This window comes from Nycticebus coucang, chromosome 1 (genome assembly GCF_027406575.1).
Source record: "Nycticebus coucang isolate mNycCou1 chromosome 1, mNycCou1.pri, whole genome shotgun sequence".
Taxonomy (NCBI): domain Eukaryota; kingdom Metazoa; phylum Chordata; class Mammalia; order Primates; family Lorisidae; genus Nycticebus; species Nycticebus coucang.
In genome coordinates this window covers 111950912-111978135 of record NC_069780.1, presented here as the reverse complement: position 1 = coordinate 111978135, position 27224 = coordinate 111950912, and the positions used below count along the sequence as shown (strand labels likewise).

The following is a 27224-nucleotide window of genomic DNA, read 5'->3' as shown; positions in this document are numbered from 1 at the left end:
GGTTATAAATGTTCAGTTGGCCCATATAGTGTTTCTGAAAGATTTTGAATAAGACGTCAGTACTTTTCAATTGAGAGATTTCATATCAACTCTGGATTTCTAGCTTTGTTGAGACACTATTGAGAAATCTTTCCCACCTGGCGACAATCTGCTGGGACGAAGCCATTGCTGCCTCCCTCAGGTGAATCAGCAGCGCTCACTTCTCTCTGAGATGGACGCGCTCTCTCATTTACACCATAAGCCTAACTACAAATTACATTCAACTTTGTAATTCCTGCTTTAAATGATGTTTTCTTATCATGTGTGATGGAAAATTAATGGGAATTTTAACTCAAACTTACAGATTTTAGAAGACCAAATAAGAGTTCGCGATCAGGCAGCCATGGGAACTAATTTTGCAGTACAGGAGATAAACCTCAAACACCTCCAGGGAGTCGGGGATCTTCGAGGAAGAGTGGCCAGGTGAGAAGCAGCGTGTTAGCTCATCTTTAGCAGGCAGTTATCTGCCACTGAATTCTCATTCCCAAATAACTTCCATATTGCAGGAAAAAAAGAAATTGTCTTCCCATAAGCTAAACTGATGTGATGGTGTATCACAGGACTTTTAAAGCCTCCTGCTACCTGTGAGATCTAAAGTTTCTATAAAAGACCGCTTAACAGAATGCCTACTTTGGTTCCACTTGAAGTGACCAAAGTCTCATCTTTACAGCCCCCGCTGCCCAAATGCCAACATCCACACACAGACACACCCTCATAACTACATACATGGCATAAAATCCCCAGATGTGTCCAAATATAATGAGTAAAACATTTAAAATGTGCAAGAATCAGTAATACATTAAAGAGTCGAACGAAAGGGATTTACTGCCAACTGCATAAAGTTTTGAATACCACCCTATGTTATGACATTTCTAAATCAAAAAAATTAAAGAGGCACAGTTCAGCAAACACCTGTTGGTACTGGTGATGGCGGGGCCACTCTGGCAGGTGCGCTGGAGATGATTTGTGAATGATTGACCACGGCGATGGTGGGACCACTCTGGCAGGCGCATCACAGATGGCTTGAGAATGACTGACCATGGCGATGGCAGGGCCACTCTGGCAGATGCATCGCAGATGGCTTGTGAATGAATGACCACAAACGTCTTTCCACCTCTATACTTCCGCCAGGGCCTCCTTTCTCTCTCCAGAATACCTAGCCTCTGTCTGGTGAAGCCTCTCTGAAGTGCTAATGACCAAATAAGAATTAGGTAAGCAACACCTAAGGAAAATCTCTCCTAGGGTGCTCACTCATTCAATCAAACAAAATGTGTTGAACACTGCCTATATGCTTGGCAGAGCACTAGGCTTCCACACACAGTCATGTTTCTGTAGCTGCTCATAGTCCACCTGGGGAAACGTGCACCCTGAATGAGCAATGAGGCAAACACCAAGGGGAAACCTGGGTGCTGTGGCAACGTCCCACTCAGACTGGGTGGAGGAGAGGCTCCCGGAGGAGGGGAGACTAGAGATGAGCTCTGAAAGGTGTGTAGCAGTGAGCTAGACAAGCAAGGACAGGAAAGACACTCTACCTGAAGGAGCCACACGTGCAAAGGAACTGAAGGGAAGATTACTGTGACATGTTCAAGGGCCTGTCTGTGAGAGTGGCATTTTGGTACAATATTCTGGGGCATGCATTTAAAAGAAACAGCCCCCAGAGAAGCCATCCAGAGTTAGAGGATGAGGGATCCTGTGGGCTAAAGAGTTTGAACTTCGTGTAGAAAGTTTAAAATGAGCCTGGGAGAATTTCAGGGAAGGGGGGGACATATCACATTTTGTGACCTTCTAGTAGTGGTTGAATTGGGGGGCACAGGAAGATGGCATGGAGATGGGAGGAAGACCACTACAGCAATTCAGGCAAGAAGTGGCCAGGGCCGCAGCCCAGGCAGGAGCCATGATGTCCAGAGTGGGGGATAGACAACACAGACACTGGAAAAGAGAATATGTAAGATCAGGACATGATAAACAGGAACATGAGTGAAGAGGCAGAGTCAAGGGTAACTACCAAAGTTTCTGGCTTAGGAACAGAAGGAAATACGAAGCAAGGAACAGTTTTGGCAAAGAAGTGAAAAGAGAAAAGGGGAGTAAGGACGCAGTTGGTTCTCACATGTTGTGTGTGAGAAGCCACCAGGACAGCAACTGCAGCAGGGTAGAGTTCAGAGGACCAGAGGGAAGCCAGGGTACCCAGGTTGGCCCACAACTTAAGTGATCCAGTGACTCTGGAAAAGACTTGGTAGTTCTAGAGCATGGCTTCCCTCCTCTTAAAAATAGTCTCTCTTAGAAATAATAATCCTGGTTGGAAAAGTGTCATCAAAGCGGGAGTGACTGCCAGTCTAGAGAATAAACAAGTGTAACTATGTATTTAAATTGTATATAATGATATATGTAAAATATTTATGGATAAGCATATATTTTATTATATATTGTTAACACAAAAGATTTTTATAATATTTGAGCAAGTTATGAAGCAAGGTAATAAATACCAGCCTTACTTAAATGAGCCATGCTTTTGCAAAGAAGATAAATACCAAACATCTGATTTGAATGAATTCTGATTTGATTCCATTTGTGGAGGGCTGGTGACACTCCTATCAACTATATCTTTCTACAAACCCCTGACAGACCTATGGCTTTTGGTCTTGCAAATCCTGTTTTACCTGCAAGGCAAAATAATAAGTGGATTTAAAAGAAACAAAGAAAACAAAGAAACAATTTCCTGATGGAATTGCATCAGGAAAACATGCATTTCTTTTGCTCTGCTGTGATTTCTTGCTTACCTTCCCCTTCGATTATAAGCAGTTATGTTACCACAAGGCCTATTGTCCTTATTTTTCCATGTCTCCCTTTTATGGAAAATCTCTGAAACCTATTTGGTATTCTGAAGCAGAATCTACAAACGCCATGAGACTTAAATTCTTCTTCTGTTTCTTATGGACAAGCTAAGGCAGACTGCTGTCTTTCCGCATGGTTCTTTACACCTCAGTTCCAATCAGCATTTTGGCGTAAGTGAAACCAAGTTGATATGTCAGCATAATCGCTAGCAAACATTTTACTGTTTCATAAATCAGGCTCCATGTTTAATAACTGTAGCGTGGTTTGAATTTCACACCTAATTTCCCACCCCAGTACAGAGGCAGTTTCAGGGCGAGTGCTGCCAGGGGTGAGTCTCTCAGAGTCGCCCGGCTGCATCCAACACTCGATCCTCTGTTTGGTGGACTAGTCTCAGGAGCGAAAAAGAAAGAGGTGAGCACACAAAGGTCACCTGTACGAACAGATAAGACCTAAACCTGCCCCGCCACAGCCAGAAGCCCAGAAACGGATGTGACGTAACCTGCCGCCACAGACGGAGGCCAACCCCAGCCCAGGAACAGAGGTGATGTAACCCGCCACCCCAGACGGAGGCCAACCTTAGCCCAGGAACAGAGGTGACGTAACCCTCCACCCCAGATGGAGACCAACCCCAGCCCAGGAACAGAGGTGATGTAACCCGCCACCCCAGACGGAGGCCAACCTTAGCCCAGGAACAGAGGTGACGTAACCCTCCACCCCAGATGGAGACCAACCCCAGCCCAGGAACAGAGGTGATGTAACCCGCCACCCCAGACGGAGGCCAACCCCAGCCCAGGAACAGAGGTGATGTAACCCGCCACCCCAGACGGAGACCAACCCCGGCCCAGGAACAGAGGTGATGTAACCCGCCACCCCAGACGGAGGCCAACCTTAGCCCAGGAACAGAGGTGACGTAACCAGCTGCCACAGACAGAGGCCAACCCCAGCCGCGATGGGCTGCTTGGGACTCCACGGCACACTTGTATATGGGGAAAAAAGATAAATTGTGCTGATGCGTGATTCATAGCAGAGTCGTCCTAACTACAAGAGGGACTCTACCTAACAAATTCAAATATTTTGACCTAGTTTTTTGTACCCTCACAAAGTCATGTCCTTTGAAGACACATAGCACTATTATATTGCCAACTTTTGAAAAGAGGGGATACTTCTGGTCTCAGAGGGCAGAATAAAGACATTTTGTTTAACTGCTCTCCCTTGAGACAATGCCAGTGAAAAATAAAAGAAGGGAAGAAAACTCCATCAGTAGCACGACGCGGAAGTTGCCACAGCCGCTTCCCACAGATGGAGCGCGCGTGTCAAACAGGGTGAGGTGCGGGCTGATAATGGTGCTCCTCAGGTTTTAGACGCGAGGACTTCCTCTGGATCAAGACTCATACTCCAGAGAGGCATAGACAAAATAATCGAATAGAGCAACATGACCTAAAAGGTGGGTGGGTCAGTGAGAGACGGGAAACGCCCCTTTAGAGATTCAGGTCAATAATGCAAAGACGAGTCTATGTTCTTTATCATTTCTAATACCTGGAACCTCCCTTATTGCCAATTCATACCTTAAAGAAACTGGCTGAAGTGCAACAGGCTGAGGAAGGAGAGAGGAGAGAGATTTGATGCTGCAAGCGTGCCTGGAAGATGGGACTTGCCCGACCAAACTTCTGCAAGTAGCCAGGACCATAAATGTGATAGTGATCGTTAGAATCAATGAGGACAATAAACAAGCCCCACTAACATTCCTAGGTAGATAGATAGACAGATGATAGACGGATGGATGATATGGGGGTGTGTGCGAAGTGATGGTAGATGATATAAAGAAGGAAGGAGGAAGGGAAGACACAGGGTAGGAGGTGGGAGGGAAGAGGGAGAGAGAAAATCATAAGCAAAAGAGTGATGAATATACTTTACAAAAGGAATTACCCAGAAAAGTATAAGAAGAGTTCAAATCAAAAAAAAAAAAGAAAGAAAAAAAAGTCTCCTGGCTTCAAAGAAATAAAGACTAAAGAAAGATTAAAAAAAAAAAAAGGCTCACTAAAAGTAAATGGCTTTTTCTTCAAAACATAAACCTACGAGACAGGGTGTCAGCATGGAAGTCTTGGGCCCTAGCAAGCCAGCAGACACATGAAAACTGCCTTTACAGACTCGATGCAGCCAATTTCAAAGCTGCAGGGTAAACTAGAAGGAGCCTTCAGGCACTGGCCTTTGGAGAGACCAGGGATGGGCGAGGCGCAGGCCAGGCATGCGGCACCTGTCATTCGCTTTTAGCTATTACTGACTTTCAAACTTTGAGCATGTTTTACTTTGATAAGAAAAACATAGGTTTTGAAAATAAGACGTAAAAGGGGTTCTCCTAAAAAGAGATTATATGGTAACAAAAGGAGAGAGATAAGCTAAAATTACTCAGAGATAAGGGGATAAAAATTAAAACATGATAGAGGTTAAATCTATGTTAGAAACCCCAAAAACAGAATAAATACAACTAAAAATGATGAGTTATAAAAACAAAAGCGTGGACAAACCATACCAAATGAAAATACTTTTCAATATAAAAATGCTTAAAGAGAATTTGTGTATATGACTAGTAAAATCACCCAATAGAGACCCAGTAAAACTCCTAAAGAGGAAACAGAAGACATTCTTCAGAAAAAAAAAAAGAAATATTCCTGGACATAAGAGAAGAAATCTTTCTTGAAATAGAGATTTGAATCTACAAATCAAAAGGTAAAACTGTGACCTGGAAACAACTGGTGTAAGAACCAATATCCTGTATTGGTTCCTGGTGCAGTCCAGGATGAATTGAAGGCTGAGCAGCCAGGCCGACGAGGCGAATTATGTAAAAGAAGGAAACAGTGTGGTCTCCACAGCCTTCCCCACTTCACTCAGTGCCAGAGAAGAACGAGCCATGTTTATCAAGTTCTGAAGGAAAGAAAAAGTTTTATATTAACCAAGTTAACTTCCAAGTATCAGAGGACAGGCATTCTCAAACCCTCAAGCACATAAAAATTCTACCCCTCCCAAGCCCTTCTTTTGAAATTTGATTGACAAAATCTCTTCTACCAAGGAATAAATCAAAATGAGGACCTCAGAAAAGAAATTGTGATTTAAAAGGACTATCAATGAACATAGAATCTAAATAGGAAATGAAAATTACATAACCATAGGAATTCCAGTTACAAAACATTATTGCAAATGTTATAGAATTTGATGAGTTTTTGTTGTTGTTGTTGTTTTTTGAAACAAGAGTCTCACTATATCGCCCTCAGTAGAGTGATGTGGCATCACAGCTCACAGCAACCTCCAACTGTTGGGCTTGAGCAATTCTCTTGCCTCAGCCTCCTGAGTAGCCCGGCTATCTTTTGTTGTTGTTGTTATTATAGTTGTCTTTGTTGCTTAGCAGGCCCGGGCCAGGTTCGAACCTGCCAGCCCCGGTGTATGTGGCCAGCACCCTAGCCACTGAGCTACAGGTGCCAAGCCAGAATTTGATGTTTTAAAAATAGCAAAATAGTTTTAAAAAATGTTGAAAGGCCAAGTATATAAACATATTTCCTCATTTTTTGGCATATGATCAACAGGTAATGTCTAAAGTTGAGGTCATTGTTGTAAAAAGTATAATGATTCCAATTTGTGATATAGCATTTTAGGACTTCTTTTAGAAATAAATATCTCTCATAATGAAGAAATAATATGTATCTAAAATGTAGCAACTTCTGTTTCACCATAGTTATCTTTGCATAGGTTAAGGTAAAATTAAATATAATACTTTAAACTAAAATTGATGTATGTATTATAATCCCAAGATTCCAAAATTAGTTTATTATATTTCTTTTTTCCTTTCTCTGTGTGTGTATATATATATTTACGCATATTTTATACATATATGTATAATTGTGAAAAGAATAATGACCAAATATCAATAATGTTATTTCCAGGAGGTGGGCTTTGGAATAATAATGACTCTCCTCTTTGTGTTTTATGAGACTTTTGGTATTATGTGAATTTTTTTATAATGGGCATGTAGTTTTGTTTTTTGGTTGTTTTTTTTCAGTTTTGACCCGGGCGGGGTTTGAACCCGCCACCTCCAGTATATGGGGCCGGCACCCTACTCCTTTGAGCCACAGGCGCCACCCTTTTTTTTTTTTTTTTTGAGACAGAGTCTCACTTTGTCACCCTCAATAAAGTGCCATGCCATCATAGCTCCGCATAACCTTTTCTTGGGCTTGAGCAATTCTCCTACCTCAGCCTCCTGAGTAGCTGGGACTACAGGCTCCCGCTATTACACCTGGCTAGTTTTTCCATTTTTAGTAGAGACAGGGTCTCATTCTTGCTCAAGCTGGTCTCAAACTCCTGAACTCAAAGGATCCACCCATCTTAGCCTCCCTGAGTGCTGGGATCACAGGCTTGAGCCCCACATCACACTGGGCACATACCATTTTAACAGAGACAATAACATCATTCTAAACAGGGAGGAAGTAAAGAAACTTCCTTTTGTAAGGTGGAACTGCTGGGTCATGTGATAGTTCTACTTTTAGTTTTTTGAGAAACCTCCATTCTGTTCTCCACAGTGGTTGCACTAATTTACGTTCCCACCAGCAGGGTACGAGTATTCCCCTTTTTCCAACTTTCTTGCCTGCACTCATTGACTGTCTTTTTGAAAAAGGCGATTTTAACTAGGGTGAGATGACATCTCATTGCAGTTCTGATTTGCATTTCTCTGATGATATTGAGCATTTTTTCATATACCTGTCAGGCATTTCTTTAGTGTCTTTTAAGAACCCTTCTATTCAGGTCTTTGCCCATTTGTTAATGAGATATTTAATTTTTTCCTGTTGAGTAACTGGAGCTCCTTATATATTCTTGTTAATAATTCCTTGTCAGATGGGTGGCTCCCAAATGCTCTCTCCCATTCTGTGGGCCATCCCTATGCTTTGTTGAGTGCTGCTTTTGCTGTGCAACAGTAATAGCTTGATGTGATCCCGTTTCTCCAATTTTCTTTGGTTGCCTGTGCTTTGGGGGTATTACTCAAGAAATCATCTCCCAGACCAGTGCCCTGAAACATTTCCCAGATGTTTTCTTTTAGTAGTTTCATAGTTTCAGGTTCTAGATTAAGTCTTTAATCCATTTTGATTTGATTTTTGTGTTCGGAAAGAGATAAGAGTCTATTCACATGACTCTTCTGCATGTGGATATTTAGCTTTCCCAGAACCATTTATTGAAGAAACGGTCCTTTCCCCAGTGTAAGTTCTCAGCTACTTTGTTAAAGATGACTTCCCTATAGATGTGTGAATTTATTCCTGTGTTCTCTATTCTGTTCCGTGGTCTATGTGTCTGTTTCTGTGTCAGTATCATGATGCTGTTAGCTGTGACAGCTCTGGAGCATCATTTGAAGTCAGGGAATGTGATGCCTCCAGTTTTTTTCTTTTTGCTCAGGATAGCTTTGGCTATTCTGGGTCTTTTGTGGGTCTATACAAATTTTAGAATTTTTTGTTTCTATTTATGTGAAGAATGTCTTTGGTATTTTGGTGAGGATTTGCACTGAATCTGTAGATTGCTTTGCGTAATATAGACATTTTAACATTATTGATTCTTCCAATCCATGAATATGGAATATCTTTACTTTTTTTGTGTCCTTTCCAGTTTCTCTCATCAATGTATTATAGTTTTTAATTGTAGAGATCTTTCACTTATTTGGTTAAGTTTATTCCTAGGCATTTTATTTGTAACTATTCTAAGTGGAATCATTTATTGGTTTCTTTGTTGGCATGTAGAAATGCTACTGATTTTTGTGATTTTGTATACTGCAACTTTACTAAATTTATCGGTTTTAATAGCTTTTTTGTGGAATCTTTAGATTTCTCTAGATATTAGATCATCTACAAACAAGAATAATTTAACTTTTTCCTTTCCAATTTAGATGCCCTTCATTTTTTTTCTCTTGTCTGATTGCTCTCGTTACACCTCCAGTATTATGTTGAATAACAGTGATGAAAGTGGGCATCCTTGTCTTGTTCCAAATCTTAGAGGAAAGACTTCTAGCTTCCCTCTTCAGTGTATTACCACATGTGAATCTGTCATACATATGGCCTCTGTCATATAGAAGTGTGTTCCTTCTATCCCCCGTTTTTTGAGAATTTTTTATCATGAAAGATATTGAATTTTATTGAATGCTTTTTCAGCATCAATTTGAAATGATCATATGGTTTTTGTCCTTCTGTGGATATGACATACCATTGATTTGTGTATGTCAAAACATCCTTGCATCCCTGGGGTGAATTCCACTTGATTGTGTTGAATAATCTTTTTAATGTGTTATCGAATTTGGTTTCCTGATATTTTGCTGAGGACATTTGAACCTATGTTCATTAGAGATATTGGCCTGTAGTTTTTTCTTGTTGTTAATGTGTCTTTATCTGGTTTTGGTATCAGGATGATATGGGCTTCATTAAATGAGCTTGGGAGTGTTGCTGCCCTCTCAATTTTTTGGAGTAGTGTAAGTAGGATTGGCATCACTTCTTCTTTGAATGCTTGGTAAAATTCAACAGGGAAGCCATTGGGTACTGGGCTTTTCTTTGATGGAAGAATTTTTATTATTGCTTTTATCTCATTTATTCAGGTTTTATCTCATTTATTCAGGTTTTTTATTTCTTCATGGTTCAGTCTGGGTAAGTTGTACACATTTAGCAATTTTTCTATTTCTTCTTAGTTTTCCAATTTATTAGCATATAGTTGTTCATGGTAGTCCCTAATAATCCTTTAAATTAAGGACAAGTTATAATGTCTCCTTTTAGCTCTGATTTTATTTGTCTTTTTTCCTTAGTCTTACTAAAAGTTTGTCAATTTTGTTCATCTTTTTTAAAAAACTTTTTGTTTCATTGATATTCTGTGTTTTTTGTTTCCATTTAACTTATTTCTGTTCTGATCTTTATTATTTCTTCTGTTAACTTGGGGTTTGGTTTGTTATCATTTTTGTAGTTCTTTAAGATGTGCAGTTAGATTGTTTACTGAGGCTTTTCTGCTTCTTTAATGTAGACACTTACTGCTATAAATTTTCCTCTTAGTATGGCATTTGCTATATCCCATAGGTTTTGATACCTTGTGCTTTCATTTTCATTTGTTTTGAGAATTTTTAAAATTTTTTTCTTAATCTCTTCATGGACTTATTGGTCATTCGGGAGCATGTTGTTTAATTTCTATGTGTTTGTATAGTTTCCAATTGGAACAGGAGTTTTGATTGAGGTGAAGAGGGTGAAAAACTGGAGACAATGAACTGGAGGATTTGGGTTAGTTGGTACACCTTTTCTAGCCAAAGGTGAATTGCTAATCTTGGAGCCAAGAAAAATGGTTAAGTGGAGGAAAAATGAATTCATAACATGATAGAAAAGAGGAAAATTTTTAATTTTTCCTAACCGTAAGCAGCAGGGTACATTCCTAAAACATCAAAATCTGATATAACTCCTCTGACTTAACATGAAGCTGAAAATGTAAAATTTCCCTCAATTTACCCCCAGTGTCCCCAACAAAACTATCCCAACTTACTTGGCACTCTGGTTTGGGCCATTGCATCCAACTTGACTTCTTTCTCATTAGGAAAAGAAAAGAAAAATGAGGAAGAACATTATATATGCTCCTATCTCCACCAACTCATTATTCAAATGACTTTAGGATTCTGTCCACCAAACAAATACACAGGTTAACAATGTTGTGGACCTATTTATCTCACATCAGTTTTCATCTTGCCACTAGATGTGATTCAACCATTGTGAAACTATCTGGAGACATTCAGCTCATCAGGCACGAGTACCGACAAATTGACAAAGCGATTCAAGATCTTGTGCCTGCCATAGAAACTGTTTCCAAGAACTTGGATATGAAGGTAACCGAAAATAGATGGGATTAACGTTATGTGTGGCTGTCAGGCATAAGATCATTATAGATTATCAAGATACCCAGGCAAGTGGCATTTTTTTTTTTAAAGAACTTTTTCTTCCATAGAGTTTTAAAATGACAGCTTACTCATATACACTGAGTATAGTCAATTCAATCAACAAATATCTCCAAGGTGCCTCCTATCCTCTGACACAGCTAACCTCAGGAAGTGTGTACTGCTTGACTCCACCATAGCTATAACTTTTTTACTCTCTGACTTCCCCCACAAAACCTATGGAACCAAGAATTACAAGGAAAGAATTTCCAATAGAAACTATTACTAAAAGTCAAACATAAATGTGAGTTGATTGTCTTACATCCTGGCTTAAAACCTACAATAGGTATATCTCTTACAAAATAACACATAAATCCTATGGCCTGGGGATGAAAGGCCATCTCTACCCCTGCCTGAGCTTCTCAACTCACTGTTTATACCCAGTGATACTGAGCTATCTCTGTGGCCCCCACTCACACCAAGGTACCTCCTGTGCTCCCCTTGTTTACGCCCTTTTCTGCCTGAAGTGTGTCTCTCCCTGCCTCATCTTCCCCATCATTACCTTAAATGGAACCCCTGCAAAGTTTTCTGTGCCTCAGTTTGTCACATACCTTATGAAAACAAGTACATCTCCTCCAAGTCATTTGGGTAGAATGAAGTGGAAATGCCCATGGATTAGGGGTTCAGTGGTAGTGTTTGATTTTTTGTTGGTGGCAGCCAGTTAATCAGAGCAGGTATTACTGGGCACATAGGTTCTCCTGTCCCTCTGACTCCCCTTGCCCACCCTCCTGCTCACTCATCTAATTAGTCCTAATAATTTTTTGGTTGATTCTCTTCGATTTTCAATGCACTTAGTCATATCAACAGCAGCAACATATCATAGCAATTCATGTCTTGTTTTCTAATTTAAAATCTTGTATCACTGTTTCTTAAGGCCTTAAACAAAATAAAACTGTCACAGAAAGCAGCTTATCTGGTTCCTGATTACACTGGGAATGTCTTTGTTGTTTGCTGTTGGATGTTGAAATATTTTTAATCATGGAAGGAAGTATCCATTGATTCTGCCTTAGTTTTTATTAGAACTGAACAATTTAATTTTATTAAATGCCTTTTAGATATGACCACCTCCCTGTTATCACCATACTGGTTGTTCTTTGTCTTAAAGATTTGTTTACTTCTTTCACCTTCGAATGAGTTAATACATTTCCCAATACTGAAACATTCCCGCATTTCTGCAATGAAAGCTATTCAGTTATTGTGTAGTAGTTCAGGATTTGATTTCACATCTCAGTTCAAAAATGAAATTAGACTATAACTCTGTCTCGGCTCACTGATTTTTAAGGTAATTAATATAGGTGTTAAAATGGGATCTTTGGTCCCCATTCTGCATGCATTAAAAATTTTCCCTCCCACCCCTGTCACCATTCATCATATTTTTTCATAACCTTTACAGGTAACAATATTTATTGGTCTGTTGTGAATCCTTTCAGTATACCTTTATGCAGGTACAAGCAAATGAAAATACATATTCTTATTTCTCTCACATTACTCAAAAGATAGCATATCACATGTGCTAACTATATACTGGAGATCTTTCCATATCAAGACATGGAGAGCTTTCTCAGTTCTTTTTGAAAACTACATACTCTTCTTTGATATATAATAAAGTCACTTAACAAGTACTTCATTCCTTCAAACAATGCTGCAATGAATAACCTCACACTTACACTATTTTGTATTTGTGCAGATATGTCTGTAGTATATAATATACCCAGAAGTGGGATTCCTGGATCAAAAGCTTCATGTGATTCTAATTTTTTTTTTTTTTTTTTTTAGACAGAGTCTCACTATGTCCCCCTCGGTAGAGTGCCGAAGCATTACAGCTCACAGCAACCTCAAACTCTTGGGCTTAAGCAATTCTCTTGTCTCAGCCACCCAAGTAGCTGGGACTACAGGGACCTGCCACAATGCCCTGCTATTTTTTTTTTTTTTTTTGTAGAGACAGAGTCTCACTGTACCGCCCTCGGGTAGAGTGCCGTGGCGTCTTTTGTTGCAGCTGTCATTGTTTTAGCTGGCCCCGGCCAGGCTCAAACCCGCCAGCCTTGGTGTATGTGGCTGGCAACGTAACCACTGCACTATAGGTGCCGAGCCTAAGTTGTGTATTTCATAAGAATAATATTCTTGTTAATTTACATTATTTTCATCAGTTAAATCTTCATTAAATAAGATCTTGTGGTTTCTTGTTTACAAAATCCGGGGATCATGCTCACCAGAAATCTGCTCACTTACATTATTTCCAATATGTTAATTTTTTTTTTTAACTTTTATGTCTATTTTATTGCAATTTTTTTAGAAAAGTAAACACACAAGATTTTAAAAAGTCATTCATGAGAACAATGAGTTTGAGAAACACAAAATACTTGAAATCTGGGGTTGTTGTTAGCCATTCATCCTCAACATTCAATATGTGTTCTGTTTAACATATTTTTTAAGAAATCCTGCAGCCTGATGACCTCTTCCTCCCCCTCTAACCCCATCTCTTTAAACAGTTTGCCATATAATTCTAGGCTATTTACTAATTAAAATATCAGGAGCATCTTTATTGAATGTAATTAGAAAGAAAAATTTAACCATTTTTGATGTATTAAAATTTGATCTATATCACATTGGTTTTTTGTCAATTATTCTTTTTAGTGGTAATTAAACAAATGTTTTGAAAGGCAAATTGAAAGCAAATGTTTTATAATACTTGCAGAAACTCCATAAAGCCTTGGAGTTTGGGTGAACCATTGTTTGAAAACCACTGTTCTAATGTTCTAGGTTAATCTCCTACCTGGTTTGTACTTCTCTCCATAAACTCTCCACACATCTGCCGACCTTGTTTTTATGAAACAAAGAACTGACCTTGACCATTAAAAACCCTTGGCAGAATTCCACCTCTGTAGTATAGGGCTCAGCCTGTGCTATCCTGGGGAGCATTGAAAATTCCAACTTCAACACCATCCTCAAACTAAATAAATCACATCTCTCAGGATGGCGTCTGATACCTTTTGAAAGCTCCCAAAGTGTAATGTGCAGCTAGAATTGAGAACAAGTGACTCAGGAACGTGTACACACTCTTTAATATGACACACAATATCTTCAGGGTTTGATCTTTCTCCAGTTATGCTCAATTTCAAGACGCCCCCCTTCTGCAGACCGAGTGAGGTTTCCTGACCCCTTCTTCCTATTGTTTGGACTGCACCCTCTGGCTCTGGCCTTTCCACTCTATCCCCTGACAGATTGGCAGCCCACTCTGACAACACAGTTCAAATATCACCAATTTCCTGTTGGTTCCCTTGGTTCCTCTCTTCCTTTGCCTCTCCCTCCCTTGTCTGAGCAATAAACGAACTACTGAAATCCTAACTTTTTCCTTCTATCTCTCCCTCACTAACTGTCTGGCTCATGACTGGCATGTGTACCCGGGATACATCTCCTTAACAGAATGAGTGGATAAGTGGACAAATGGAGCAGTGAACAGAACATCTTTTAGATCCCTAAGACATGTGATCACTCTCTCTCTCCAACGACTCTTATTCTGTAGTGCTTCAAGACCTTTATTATCTATAGTTTGCATCTCAGAGAAGGTGGTGGTGTAACTGTTACTTGGCTAGATTAAACTTAGAGTCCTCTATAAGTCCTGGTCGCAGCCCACCGCTCCCTTTCTAAAAGTAGTAAGTATCAAGATTCAGATGGAGAGGTTGCAGCAGAAAGGTAAGATAATGCGAATTCATGACGATGCCGTATGTAGAGATTTTTGAGGCTGGTGTCAGACTCTAATTAGAAGCTTAAGGTCTTGTATTTTGTCTTTTATTTTCCCCAATTCCTTGTCATCAAACTGCCCTCTAGAAGCTTAAAAATCTGAGTTCTTATTACGGCTCCATGATTTACTTTTCCTTTAGTTTCTTCTCCCAACAATTTAACATTTGGAATATGTCAGAGCCAATAGAAACAAAGGAGTCGTATTTAAGGAAATTATGGAAACAGGGCCAGCAGCCACACAGGGAAAAATGAAAAGCACCACTAACCATCTTGACCATAACCACATCAAACACAACCAAAGGAAGTTAGAAAAATTAGTGGCAAATAGCACATTGTTCAAGTGTATTTATGTGAAATTTTTTTTTTTTTTTTTTGATACAAGTCTCACTGTCACCCTTGGTAGAGTGCTGTGGCATCACAGCTCCCAGCAACCTCAAACTCTTGGGCTTAAGCAATTCTCTTGCCTCAGCCTCCCAAGTAGCTGGGACTACAGTTGCCCGTCACAACACCTGGCTATTTTTTGTTGCAATTGTCATTGTTGTTTAGCTGGCCCAGGTGGGATTCGAACCCGTCAGCCTTGGCATATGTGGCCAGCACCATGACCACCTTGGGGCCAAGCCATGTGATTCTTAATTTGAGAAATCTTCCAACTGTTTTCTATAGAGCTTTTACCTTATTGCATAACCACGAGAAATACACTAGACCCTCTGTAAGTCGAACACCCAGGGAACTGTAACAAACTGGTCAACATAAAGAACTGGGCATCCTGTACTGATATGCACACGTGGTGCATGTCTGGCCTATGAAAGTTAGGTCAACTTAAGGGGGTGGTCAAGGTAGGGAGGTGGTCAGCTGTGGAGATTGCACTGTATATAAAATGTCCTGTATCCCCATTGCCTCATCAATGTAGTGCTGCACAACTTTTGAATTTTGCCATTCTTATAGGGAAAAGACAGTATCTTTCTGTTTTAATTAGTCTTGTTATGAGCGAGATTCAGCATCTTTTCACATATTTAAGGGCTATTTGTATTTCTTATCTGATGAGCTGTCTCTTCATGCCTTTGCCCATTTCTCTACTGGGCTATTTTTCTTTTTCTTCTGTTTCTAGGAGTTCATTAAATGTTAAAGATAATGGTCCTTTCTTTCTAATGTGAGCCACAGGTACATTTACCCAGTCTGTTATTGGTCTTTTGACTTTTGACACGCACACATTCTGTATTTGTAGCTGAATTTATTATGTCTTTCGTGGCTTCTGGAATTTTAAGTCACAGAAAGAGCTTCCCTGCACAAAGGCTTGCAACTGCTCATATTTCCTCGAGCACCTTGATGGTTTCATTGTTCGCACTTAAATCTTTGATCCATTTGGAGTTTTTCCTAAGATAAGATGCATTTTAGTTATTGTTTTGCTTATCAAATCCTTATGATATTTTTAATATCTGGAAGAGTTAGTTCCTTACACTATTTTTTCTGTTTTTCTGGTAATAGTTTAGTTTTGCATATGATTTTAAATTTAAATCATTTTACTAATTAGCTAATTTAAATTTAGTTCCAGAAAATAAATCACCAAATCTACTCTATTTAAATGTTGATTGAAATCATGTTAAGTTTATAAATTAACTTTAGACTCGACATGGTCAGGTGCTGAATGATCTGTGCAGGAACACAGTGTGCTGCCCATTTCTTCCGGGTTGATTTTAAGTCCGTCAGGCAGGTTTTCAAATTCTCCTCATGTAGATTTAGAATTATTTCTTGTATTTCAAGATTTTGTTATCTTTTTTCTTTTTAGCTTATGACATAGGAACTTCATTATACCTTCTAATGAGTTGTTATTTGTATACTATGAACATTGGATTGATTTCCTACTTCATAAAGAGTGAATTTTCTTGATTACAGTAATTTTGTATTTGTTTGTCCCCAGGCACAAAATCATATAATTTTTAAATGATAATACTTTTACCTCATCTTTTTCTATTTTCATAAACATGATATTTCTTTTCTAATTACTTTAATAGACATTGTTAAATAGTACATAGTGTGAGAATGGTAGGCAGCAAGTCTTATTCATAACTTTAACAGAAATAGTACCCGTATTTCCCTTATGATGAGGAAGTAAGATTCCCCATTAGGCATGTTTAGTATCCAACTTCCTATTTTATTAAATTTTTTAAAAATCTGGAATTATTACTGAATTTTGTCAAATGCCTTTTCAGCATTTATGAAGAAAATTATGTTAGTTTTCTTCTGTTATACTAGCATAATTATTTATATAATACATTTTCTATTGTTAAACCATACTTCCTTTTCTAAAATGTGTTGCATTGATTATGAAGTATTTGTGCCAGTGAATTATATTTGCTGATATTTTACTCAAGAATTTGCATAAATGCTTATAAATAAGATTGACCTTTGTCTTGTGTAAGTTTTTTAGACTTTAGAATCAACATTGCACTGACTTCACAAAAATAATTTGAAAATTTCCTTTTTCTACACTCTGAAACAGTTTTAAGATTACTAAAGTATTCTTTAGGGATTTGGTAGCTTTGAGCCTGATGGTTGGTGTTAGAGGGAGCCTTTGATATCTTGGTTTAAATTTTTAGGTGAAAATCAGTCTGCTTAAACCTTCTATTTCTTATGAGGTCAGCTACAATACATTACTTTTTCCTGTAAAAAAAATGCCTATTTCAGGGTGGCTCAAGGAGTAGGGTGCTGGTCCCATATACCGGAGGTGGTGGGTTCAAACCCAGCCCCGGCCAAAAACCAAAAAAAAAAAAAAAATGCCTATTTCCTTCAGATTTTGAAATGTATTTGTGGAAAGTAGTGAAAAATACTTTTAAGATGGTTTTAATTCCTTCTACTTTTATTTCCTCTTACCATTTTTCTGTGTGTTTATGCTTCTGCTCTTTTTTCCGCTGATTCAGTTACTTGTGCCCTAGCAATTGTACTAACTGTTCAATAATGAACTAATATTCTTTTGTATTGTTAGTTCTGCTTCTATTCTTTTCTAACTCACCAAATTCATCTTGTGTTTTTATTAATATTTTCCTTGCTGTGGTATCTTTTGTTCATTTCCTAACTTTTTAAACCATGTGTATTTGTACTCTTTCTCTTTTTTACTGATTGAAGTATTTATGACTGAATTTTCCCTGATCATTCATTTATCCTTTTCTCCTTATACCCCCTAAGGTTTGACATATAGTAATCTCATTGCTGTTTCCTAGAAATTCTGTGATTGAATATTGTATTTTCTCTTAAACAGGTAGGAGTTTCTTTCTACCCTCTGAGTTAAAGACTTTTTGTTTTGTTATGCCTGTATTCATTTTTAGTGTCACCTAAAAATTATGTAAGCTATGTTTTTTGTGCATACCAGTTTAAGTTTTTGAAATATTGAGGGTTTTTTTTGTTTTGTTTTGATGGCTAGATAGCCAATTTTTGTGCTTGTTCTAAAAGAACACACATTCTGTATTTTTAGGGTACAAAATTTAGTCAATATCTGTAAGAAATTACTGGTTAAATCTCTTACCCTTATTTTTTGATTTGCTGCTTGTGTCTTAGATTGAGAGAGGTAAATTAAAGTCTCCTATGATTATTTGGCTTCCATTTCACCTATGATTTCAGTTTTGAGAAAGTTCCTGCTATACTGTTTGGCTCATAGATATTTAAGACTATTTTAATATTTATATTTTCTCTTTTTTTCACATTTAGAATAGAAAAAACTTTGTCTATTACATTTTCAAAGAACCAGCCCTTGGATTTACCTATCAATCCCATAACTTTTTTGTTTCTTATTGATTTTTAAAAGTTTGTGCATTAGTATTCCATTACTGCTGTAACAAATTACCAAAAACATGGTAGCGTAAAACAACACAAATGTATTCTTCCCATAGTTGCTGCGGGTCAAAAGTTGGGAGGGAGCAAGACTGGCCCCGAGCTCAGGGTCTCACGAGGCAGACATCAACGTGTCTGCAGAGCTCTGCTCCTTGGGGAGGCTTTGGGGATGAATCCCCTTCCAGGCTCATTCATGCTTTTGGTAGAGTTCAGTTTCGTGGGGTTGCAGGACTGAGATTCTCACTGGCTACCAACTAGGGGGCCGTCTCTGTTCCAGAGGCTACCTGTCCTCCTTCGGACATTTTCCACATGGCCATTCTCTGGCAGTAGCACTCCAGTCATCTCATGCTTCCAGCCACTCTGATATCACCTCCTGCTGTACCTCTCAGGCCAGCTAGAGAAAGTTCTCTGCATTCAGGGCTCACAGAGTTAAACTAAGTTCATGTGGATGACCTAGCCTACTCTCCCTATGTTCAGGTCTGCACTCTTAATTACAGCTGGGAATTCCTGGAACACAAATGTTCACAGGTTCCAGGATCAGGGCATGGACACCTCTCTGGGCCCATTCTGCCTCCCACAGTTGGTCAATTTCTTCATCCTGTTTCCTTTTGGTTAAGTTTGTTACTCTCTTTTTAACTTTGCTTGCATAATTATGAAAATATTTAATGCCACAAACTTACCACTGATTATAGATTTGGTTCTGTCCTTTTTGATGTGTGATGTTTTCATGATCTTTCCTGAGTAAATTGTAACTGTACTGTTGATTTTGACACTTATGTTAGTCTAGTTCTTTCAAGAAATAAATGTCATAAAGGAATTAGGTGCGCAAGAATTCATTGAAGGGAAAACTCTTAAGGAAAAATGGAGAGGGAGGCTGGATGAGACAGGGACAATCTTCAGGTTGTGACACAGTCTGGTTCCTGTGAAAAACATAAGAAAAGAAGGCCTTAGGATGAGATGCCCTCCTAAGATCATTCCACCAAGTTCCTCGGTTCATTGAACCAGACCACTCATGGAAGGAATGAATACAAGGGATACAACTCAGACACTGGCCAGCAGCAGCCTGTGGGAAGCATGGCCTGGACACAGAGAAAGGTTTCTGAGCACAGCAGTCAAGGCCCTGGCCCATCGTGCCCCTTGTAGGAGGGGCACATTTTCAAGTGAAGCACTAGAATTGAAAGAGTAGGGTTTTTTATTGTTGTTTTTACTCAAGCAAGTGGATTTTTGTTTCTTCATATTTTTCTTATTCTAGTTTTAGTGCAGTGAAGTTGGAGAAAAGCCCAGGCTTTTCTTGCTGTTTGGAATAACCTGACATTTTCCTTAGCGTCATTGGACGCTTGGGGGCTCCAGGGGCGAGCAAGCAAGTGGCTAGCTACGTGGTTTGGTGTACAACTTTATTTAGTAAATTTGTTTTTCATATCTTCCTATATTTTACAGACTTAACCAGTAAAGAGTCAAGGAAAGTCATTTAAAATCACTAATACATCATCTCTGTTAGTTTATCCTAAAATGCTGCTGCGTCTTAGTTCCAAGTCCTTGCTTTCTCACTGCAGTTTTTACTCATCTGTAAATATAGCCATCTTTGTCCCATTTTCAATATATTTTGCCTTAAATGACATTTTATCTAACATTAATATTGCTCTGGCTGCTTTTTTTTTCTTTGCCTTTACTAGGAACATATTTGCCTATTGCAATATTTTAACATTTCTGCCTTTAACCTGTTTTAAGTGTGTGTCCTGTGAATAGACCTTCAGGTGCCCACCCCACATTTATCCTTTCAAATCCTTACATTATTCATATCTTTATTTTCCAAGAGAACTCAGATTTTATTAAATACCTGCTCTCCTCCCTATAACCAACCACACTGAGCAGCGAATTCTGTTTGAGCAAAGCTAATACTGTGGTCTTGTTCCCCTTAGCAGTGATTAATTCAGGCACGGTTATGGGCTACAGTTCTGCATTTATTTGTTATGCTAATTCTTTTGCCTAAAGAAACTTTCTGAATGTTTCCAGCAATGTGAAAGATACTCTAGTCTTAAATACCAGAACTGGAATTTGTTTTTGTTTTTGTTTTTTCTGTATTTATATGTCATTTCACTTGGGGTTCACTTGTGCTTATGTCAGAATACTATCTGGAAATCCCTGAAACTAACCTTATGCCAGTCAGGTATGTTTTCCTGAGTTAGTAAAGAAATAAGCATTTATTGAGCATTTACCATTGGTCACCCGGTATGTGGTGGTGGTAGGATATAGTGGCTTACATTGTAACCAGGAGACAGAAAGTAAAACAATAATAAAATCAGCGAATTAAATTACTGGCAGTTGTGTGTTTTTGAGTCACTGGGTAGCTCTTGATCAAAAAGAATATTACAGACAGCAGAACGGAACACTCCCTGTTTTTTGTTCCCAGAAGACAGTGTAACTATTACTGTGACTCATATTCAATTAAAAACAAAAATCACTTACCAAGGCTGTTGTGCTGGAGGCTCCAGTCTGTGTGCTGGCTCCTTTTAGGAATAAAGTATAATTAATGCAAATATAGGTGGTTTCATTCACACCAAAAAAGCTCCCTCTTGTACTTTCATTAGGTAATGCAGCTCTTAGGAAAGATAGAGACTGCCAGTTCTGAGCAAACCTCAAATTTAAAGATGGTCCAGGGGGATTATCGCCATGAAATGAACCTTTTGGAATTCAAGTAAGTGAATGGATGATTTTTAATTCTGTTAAAGGCATCCCAAAGAGTTTTGCCTAATGAAAGCATTGGAAAAAAAAAAAAAAAACTATTCTAGGAATTTGAATCTGGCCAAGAAATAAAGCAGCCAATAGATGCAGAGAATGTTCTAAAGTAACTTTTGCAATAATCATAATAATAATATGAATATTAATTCTACCATTATCTTTGTTCACATATCTTAACTGAATTAACATACTCATTCTAACCCTTTCTATAGAATAATTTTAACTTATCACCAAATATGTTTTAAAATGCCTCAATGTAAAGCACTATTGAATATAAACTGATTCCCCAAGATTATAAAATATTTTTAAAAACCATTTTGATTTATAAGCTTCTCCTTTAAGATTTTTTCTAAGAGTCTCTATTTATCCCCTTACATTATCCCCTTTTAAGATTCATCTCCATCCCATCTTCAACATTCACATTTCTGGCCTCTTTATTCTCAAATGTCACTTCTTATTGAAATGACAACCAGGTCCCAGGATCCTGGATTCAGGCAAAGACAAAGGCACAATTTTAGCCCCTTGGATACGACCTGCCCTTGTATCCTTGTTTTTTTTTTTTCTGTTTCCCATACCACGTGGGTTTAATACCTTCCTCAAATTCATACCCTTAACAACACTTTGCTGTCTCCGTTTTTCTGTGTCTCTACTGTATTTTATTAAATCTACATGCAATTGATTATAAGACACACTATCATATTTTTGTGCCTCTGAGATGTGAAGCTAACATATAAAACATGGCATACCCCCACTTTAAGATACTTTCTGATTTTGGAGATGTTAAAATGAGAAATATGAGTGTCTTAGAAACTGATCTAAAAAAAAAAAAACAAAATAGTAGCTGGCCTGAGCAAGCAGGAAATGCCTCCTCTCTTCACAGTCTGAGCAGCATTTCCAGGTCCTTGAATCCCAGCTGAATCAGCTGCTCAGGGACAGCCCTGTGCTGCTCTTGTATCCAACGCTGTCAGCTTGGAATTAAGACAGAGAACCCACAGCGGAAGTGGAAAAGTGATCTGTTTCTGAATGTACAGATTAAGAGTTGATTGTACAGGGAAGAGATGGGATTTATAATCAGGAATGGAAGACTAACTTAAAAGGATAAAGCATATTAATAAATGGAAAAGAGGAGGGAAAAATTGAGAACGAAGGCTGACTGCTTCATTTGCTTACTTTTTTTCCGCCTTTGGCACTGTAGGAAATTGGCTTACCAACAGTGAGTGCATCTAAGTAGTTAAATCCAAATCTGGAGACTTTTATGATAGTGTAAACTTGAATCTTTTTCTCACTCTAAGTAATAAAGTTTTAAAATTTCAGTAATATTGCAGGAGAAAACAGTAAACCTATAAACCATATTTTCCTCATGCAAATACTTAATGAACTCTAATAATTCATTTAGGTGTACAGTTGATTCTTTCTTATTTAAATTTTCAACTTTTTACTAAAAGCTAACATACATCCATGGTAATAAACAAAATAAAACAAAATTGAAAAGAAGAGGTCACCATCTCAGCTTCCTACTATACCCAATGCTAACAAATACCCTTTTATGCTTTCCTCTTTGTTAACGTAAATATATAATGGGAGAAGGATATGTATACATTATATAGACACAGAAAGCAAGGGTTATTAAAATAATCCCTGTATACATCCCTCAGTAAATTTCTTTCTTCCAGTATAGCCTGGATCTCTCCCTAAATCAGTGAATATTATTTTAACATTATTTTTTATAGTTGCATGATATTTTAACTTATATATATTCTATAATTTATTCAACCATTTATCTCACTGCTACATAAATTATTTCTAGTTTATGGTCACTACAAAAACCAAAAAAATATTTATTATGTGTATATCCTTGGATAGTCTTATACCAGTGTTTTTATTTCTATAGGTAAGCTTTCTAGGTCAAAGAATATATGTATTTAATCATTTAAAAAATATTGGCCCTGTATGATGGCTTACTCCTGTAATCCTAGCACTCTGAGAGTCTGAAGTGGGAGGATTGCTTATGCTCAGGAGTTTAAGGGTAGGCTGAGCAACAGTGAGACCCATCGACACTAAAAAAAAAAAAAAAAAAAAAAAAAATTAGCCAGTCCCAGCTATTTGAGAGGCTGAGGCAGGAGGGCATTTCCTGAACCGAGAAGTTTGAGGTTTCTGCAAACAAGGCTGACACCACTAGACTCTAGCGTGGGTGACATCTTTCTCAAAAAAAACAATTCTTCCTTGAAATGTTGTAACAATGTACACCATCACCAGCCATGTATGAGAAGGCCTTTCTTTACCTTCTTTTCAACATTGCATATATTCTTTTTAAATATTTGCCAATTAAGGATAAGGAATCATCTGTTTTAATTTGTATTCCCCTCACCTTTTAAATTTTCTTTTCTGAAAATTGCTTATTCTTAGCATTTATCAAATTTTGCATTGGGATTTTTGACATTTTATCAATTTGTTTGATTTTTTCACATTAAAGACATTAATCCCTTGACTGAGATATCTCTTGAAAATATATTTTGCTCAAAGAGAAAGTAAGGCAGAAAGTAAGGCTTTCTTTGTTTTTCAATTGGAGCACTGTGTTTTAATCTAGTATATTGGATTTTAGTGTTTAGCAAGGTTAACTTTGAACAAAAAGAGGACTAAATAGTTGTACAACTTAAAAGAAAGTATACAAATTGCTGCTAATGTTAGGGTTTTGAGGTACATTTTCATTTAAAATTAAAATAGATAGGGTTTATATTTTCTTTTTGTAAAGAACTATCTCTGAACAAAGGGATTAACTTTTAAATGACACCATTTTAATAACATTAATGTTAAGTTTAATTAAGCAATTTTCCCATTTAGAAACTTTAACATATTCAACCTTACGTTTTATATTGAACTTCAAAGCCACAGTACTGTCTGGGGGCGTTCTAGTGAATTTCTGAGATTTTGGCAGTGATCACTAGACCTGATAAAGAGAGGCATGTTGAACCCCTCTACTCTGCCTCCTCCTTCTAGAAGGGTCTCATTCAGATGTTCATAAGTAATGTCCTAAGCCAACAACTTAGTGCTTCCACAGCAGGAGGCTTGGCTGTCAGGAAATAGAGCTGTCTTTTAACAAGGGCTTGGCAGGGGCAGCGCGAACTGCTGATGCTGGTTCTGCAGACAGTGATTTATAAGAAAAAGTATTTGGCCAATGAAGCAAATGCATAGACCCAAAGTTTATCATCCAACTTTGAAAACACCACTATAGTAGAAAGTTAAAAACTATCCAAGAAAGGGTTATGTCTCATTCATCTCTGTGTCCTTAGCACCCAGCACATTCAAACACAAGTAGAAGTCAATTAATGAATGAATGAGAGAATGAATGATTTTTGAGCACCTATAATATGTAAATTGTTTTGGAATATCCAAAGACATAATCCTCACCACATACAATTTGGAAGAAAACATATAAATAAATAAAATACTAAACACAGGAAAAGTAAAAGTTAAGACATGTAAAATGAGATATGTCAGTTGGCAGAAATAAATATATAATTTCACTTATAAAGGCCTACCATTTACTAAGTACCCAAAATGCTTAGCATACCCAGCCCTGCAGGGTGGATATTTACCCCATTTAAAGATAAGGAAATTTATAATCATGGAAATTAAGTAATGTGTCCAAAGTCACATAGCTAGAAAGTATCTGACTGCAAAGCTCAGGTTGTTTTTATCAATCTATGATGCCTCCATCTCACAGTCCTATATATTGATAAACTAATTACAGAATTAGTTTAGAGAGAGAGCTGTGGAGAGAGCTATGGGGAGGACACTGGAGAGGGACAGACATGGTAGACCTGGGGAGAGAGCTGTGGGGAGGGCACCGGGGAGGGATAGACATGGTAGACCTGGGGAGAGAGCTGTGGGGAGGACACCGGGGAGGGATAGACATGGTAGACCTGGGGAGAGAGCTGTGGGGAGGGTACAGTGGAGAGGAGACATGGTAGACCTGGGGAGAGAGCTGTGGGGAGGGTACGGTGGAGAGGAGACATGGTAGACCTGGGGAGAGAGCTGTGGGGAGGGTATGGTGGAGAGGAGACATGGTAGACCTGGGGAGAGAGCTGTGGGGAGGGTACGGTGGAGAGGAGACATGGTAGACCTGGGGAGAGAGCTGTGGGGAGGGCACCGGGGAAGGCACAGTGATCACCATGGTCATGGTTGACATGGACATGGCTCTGTCCCTTCCCTGTTTTATCAGTTCACTTACATTTATAAACATATTTTGAGTTAACTTTTTTAGAAATGTGAAGATTTTGAATTCTTGGAAACTATTACTAATAATAGACCCTCAAGAATTCAGATAGTGGCTTTGTTAAATGTGAATGATAAAAGAATTAGTGTCCTTTGAAGAACTGAATAACAGGAAATAATTTCATTTTTTGTAATCATATTTGAAAAAAGTATAAGATAGATCACGTGTTATTATTTCTTTGGAGATTGAATCTTAGATTTTAAGTCTCACACCAGGAGCAAGAAATTAATTTCAAGAAATATTATTTTACTACTAAGTTTACATAAGTATAGAACTCTCTCAAACTAATTTCTTCTTCATGTTCTGTGATTTCCAATTAGTGACACTATCTAAAAAGCAATTTCACTTCTATTCCAATAGGAAGTTCACTTTTTTTCCTTGGTCATTCCAAATTGTACTTGAGCTCAGATCCCGATAGCTTCCTAGCAGATGTGATCCTTCCCTTCCCTAAATTTCTGCAATTAGTTTATCAGTATGAAGGACTGTGAGATGGAGGCATCATAGATTGATAAAAACAACCTGAGCTTTGTAGTTAGATACTTTCTAGCTATGTGACTTTGGACACATTACTTATTTCCATGAATATAAATGTCCTTATCTTTAAATGGGGTAAATATCCACCCTGCAGGGCTGGGTATGCTAAGCATTTTGAGTACTTTGTAAATGGTAGGCCTTTATAAGCGACAATTATATATTTATTATTTCTGCCAACTGATACATCTCATTTTACATGTCTTAACTTTTACTTTTCCTGTGTTTAGTATTTTATTTATTTTTATTTTTTTTCCGAATTGTATGTGGTGAGAATTATGTCTTTGGATATTCCAAAACACAATTTACATATTATAGGTGCTCAAAAATCATTCCTTTATTCATTCGGGTGCTCTCTCCCCAGGGTCTACCACGTCTATACATTTTCCAGTTTCTCTTTACCCTTTTCTAACTTTCTCCATTGTAATTGCCCTTGGCATTGTATCAGTACAAAAATTTTAAGACAAAACAAACAAACAAGCAAAACCACAACATCCCACATCATCCTAGTGAAGCCTCTGGCCATAATTTAAAAATCTAACTTTTGACCATGTGTAGTGGATCAGACCTGTAATCCCAGCACTTTGGCAGGAGGGCTGCTTGAGATCCAAGAGCTCAAAACTAGCCTGGGCAACATAATGAAACCCCATCTCTTAACAAACATGCTTTTTAATTAGCTAGACATGGTTGTGTGTACCTGTAGGTGCAGATACTCAGGAGGCTGAGGAAGGAGGATGGCTTGAGATAGGAATTCAAGGATGTAGTGAGGTGTGATCACACCACTGTTTTCTAGCTGGGCGATAGAGACCTTGTCTCTAAGAAAAAAAAGTCTAACTTTTGTGTTTTGCAGAAAATAAAATAAAAAGCTATCTATCTACCAGCTAGCTATCCCCCATGCCTATTGAGATAGAATATTTTAGAACTTAAATGTGAATGCCATCCAAGATAAATTCAAATTTTTGAGATTTCAACTGTAAGTTCCGTAACTAACCGAATTATGACAGATCATAATGTTAGGAAAATGTCTAGGCAAAGAAAAAAGATTTACATAAGCTCCATTATGTTAGGAAAAAGTCTAGGCAAAGAAAAAAGATTTACGTAAACCTTTATTTGACTTATTCTTTTTATCTTTTGCGAGAAGATTGCTTTTTAAAAAATGCTTTCATATTTTAATTTTAACAAACTGCTAACAGAGTCTGACTTCTGGTTGTTAGTAGGATCATGAATCTCCAATTGCAGGCAAACCTTGGAGATGAG

The 27224-nt window shown here is 38.0% G+C and overlaps 1 protein-coding gene across 1 annotated transcript in view; it reads left to right on the top strand.

Annotated features, from left to right (window-relative positions):
* The window catches only part of FAM81B (family with sequence similarity 81 member B), a 67595-nt gene that overhangs the window by 30667 nt on the left and 9704 nt on the right, over positions 1 to 27224 (top strand). The window contains 3 exon segments of the mRNA XM_053596025.1: positions 344 to 462; positions 10618 to 10747; positions 21010 to 21116. Of these exon segments, the coding sequence (XP_053452000.1) occupies positions 344 to 462; positions 10618 to 10747; positions 21010 to 21116 (356 nt within the window).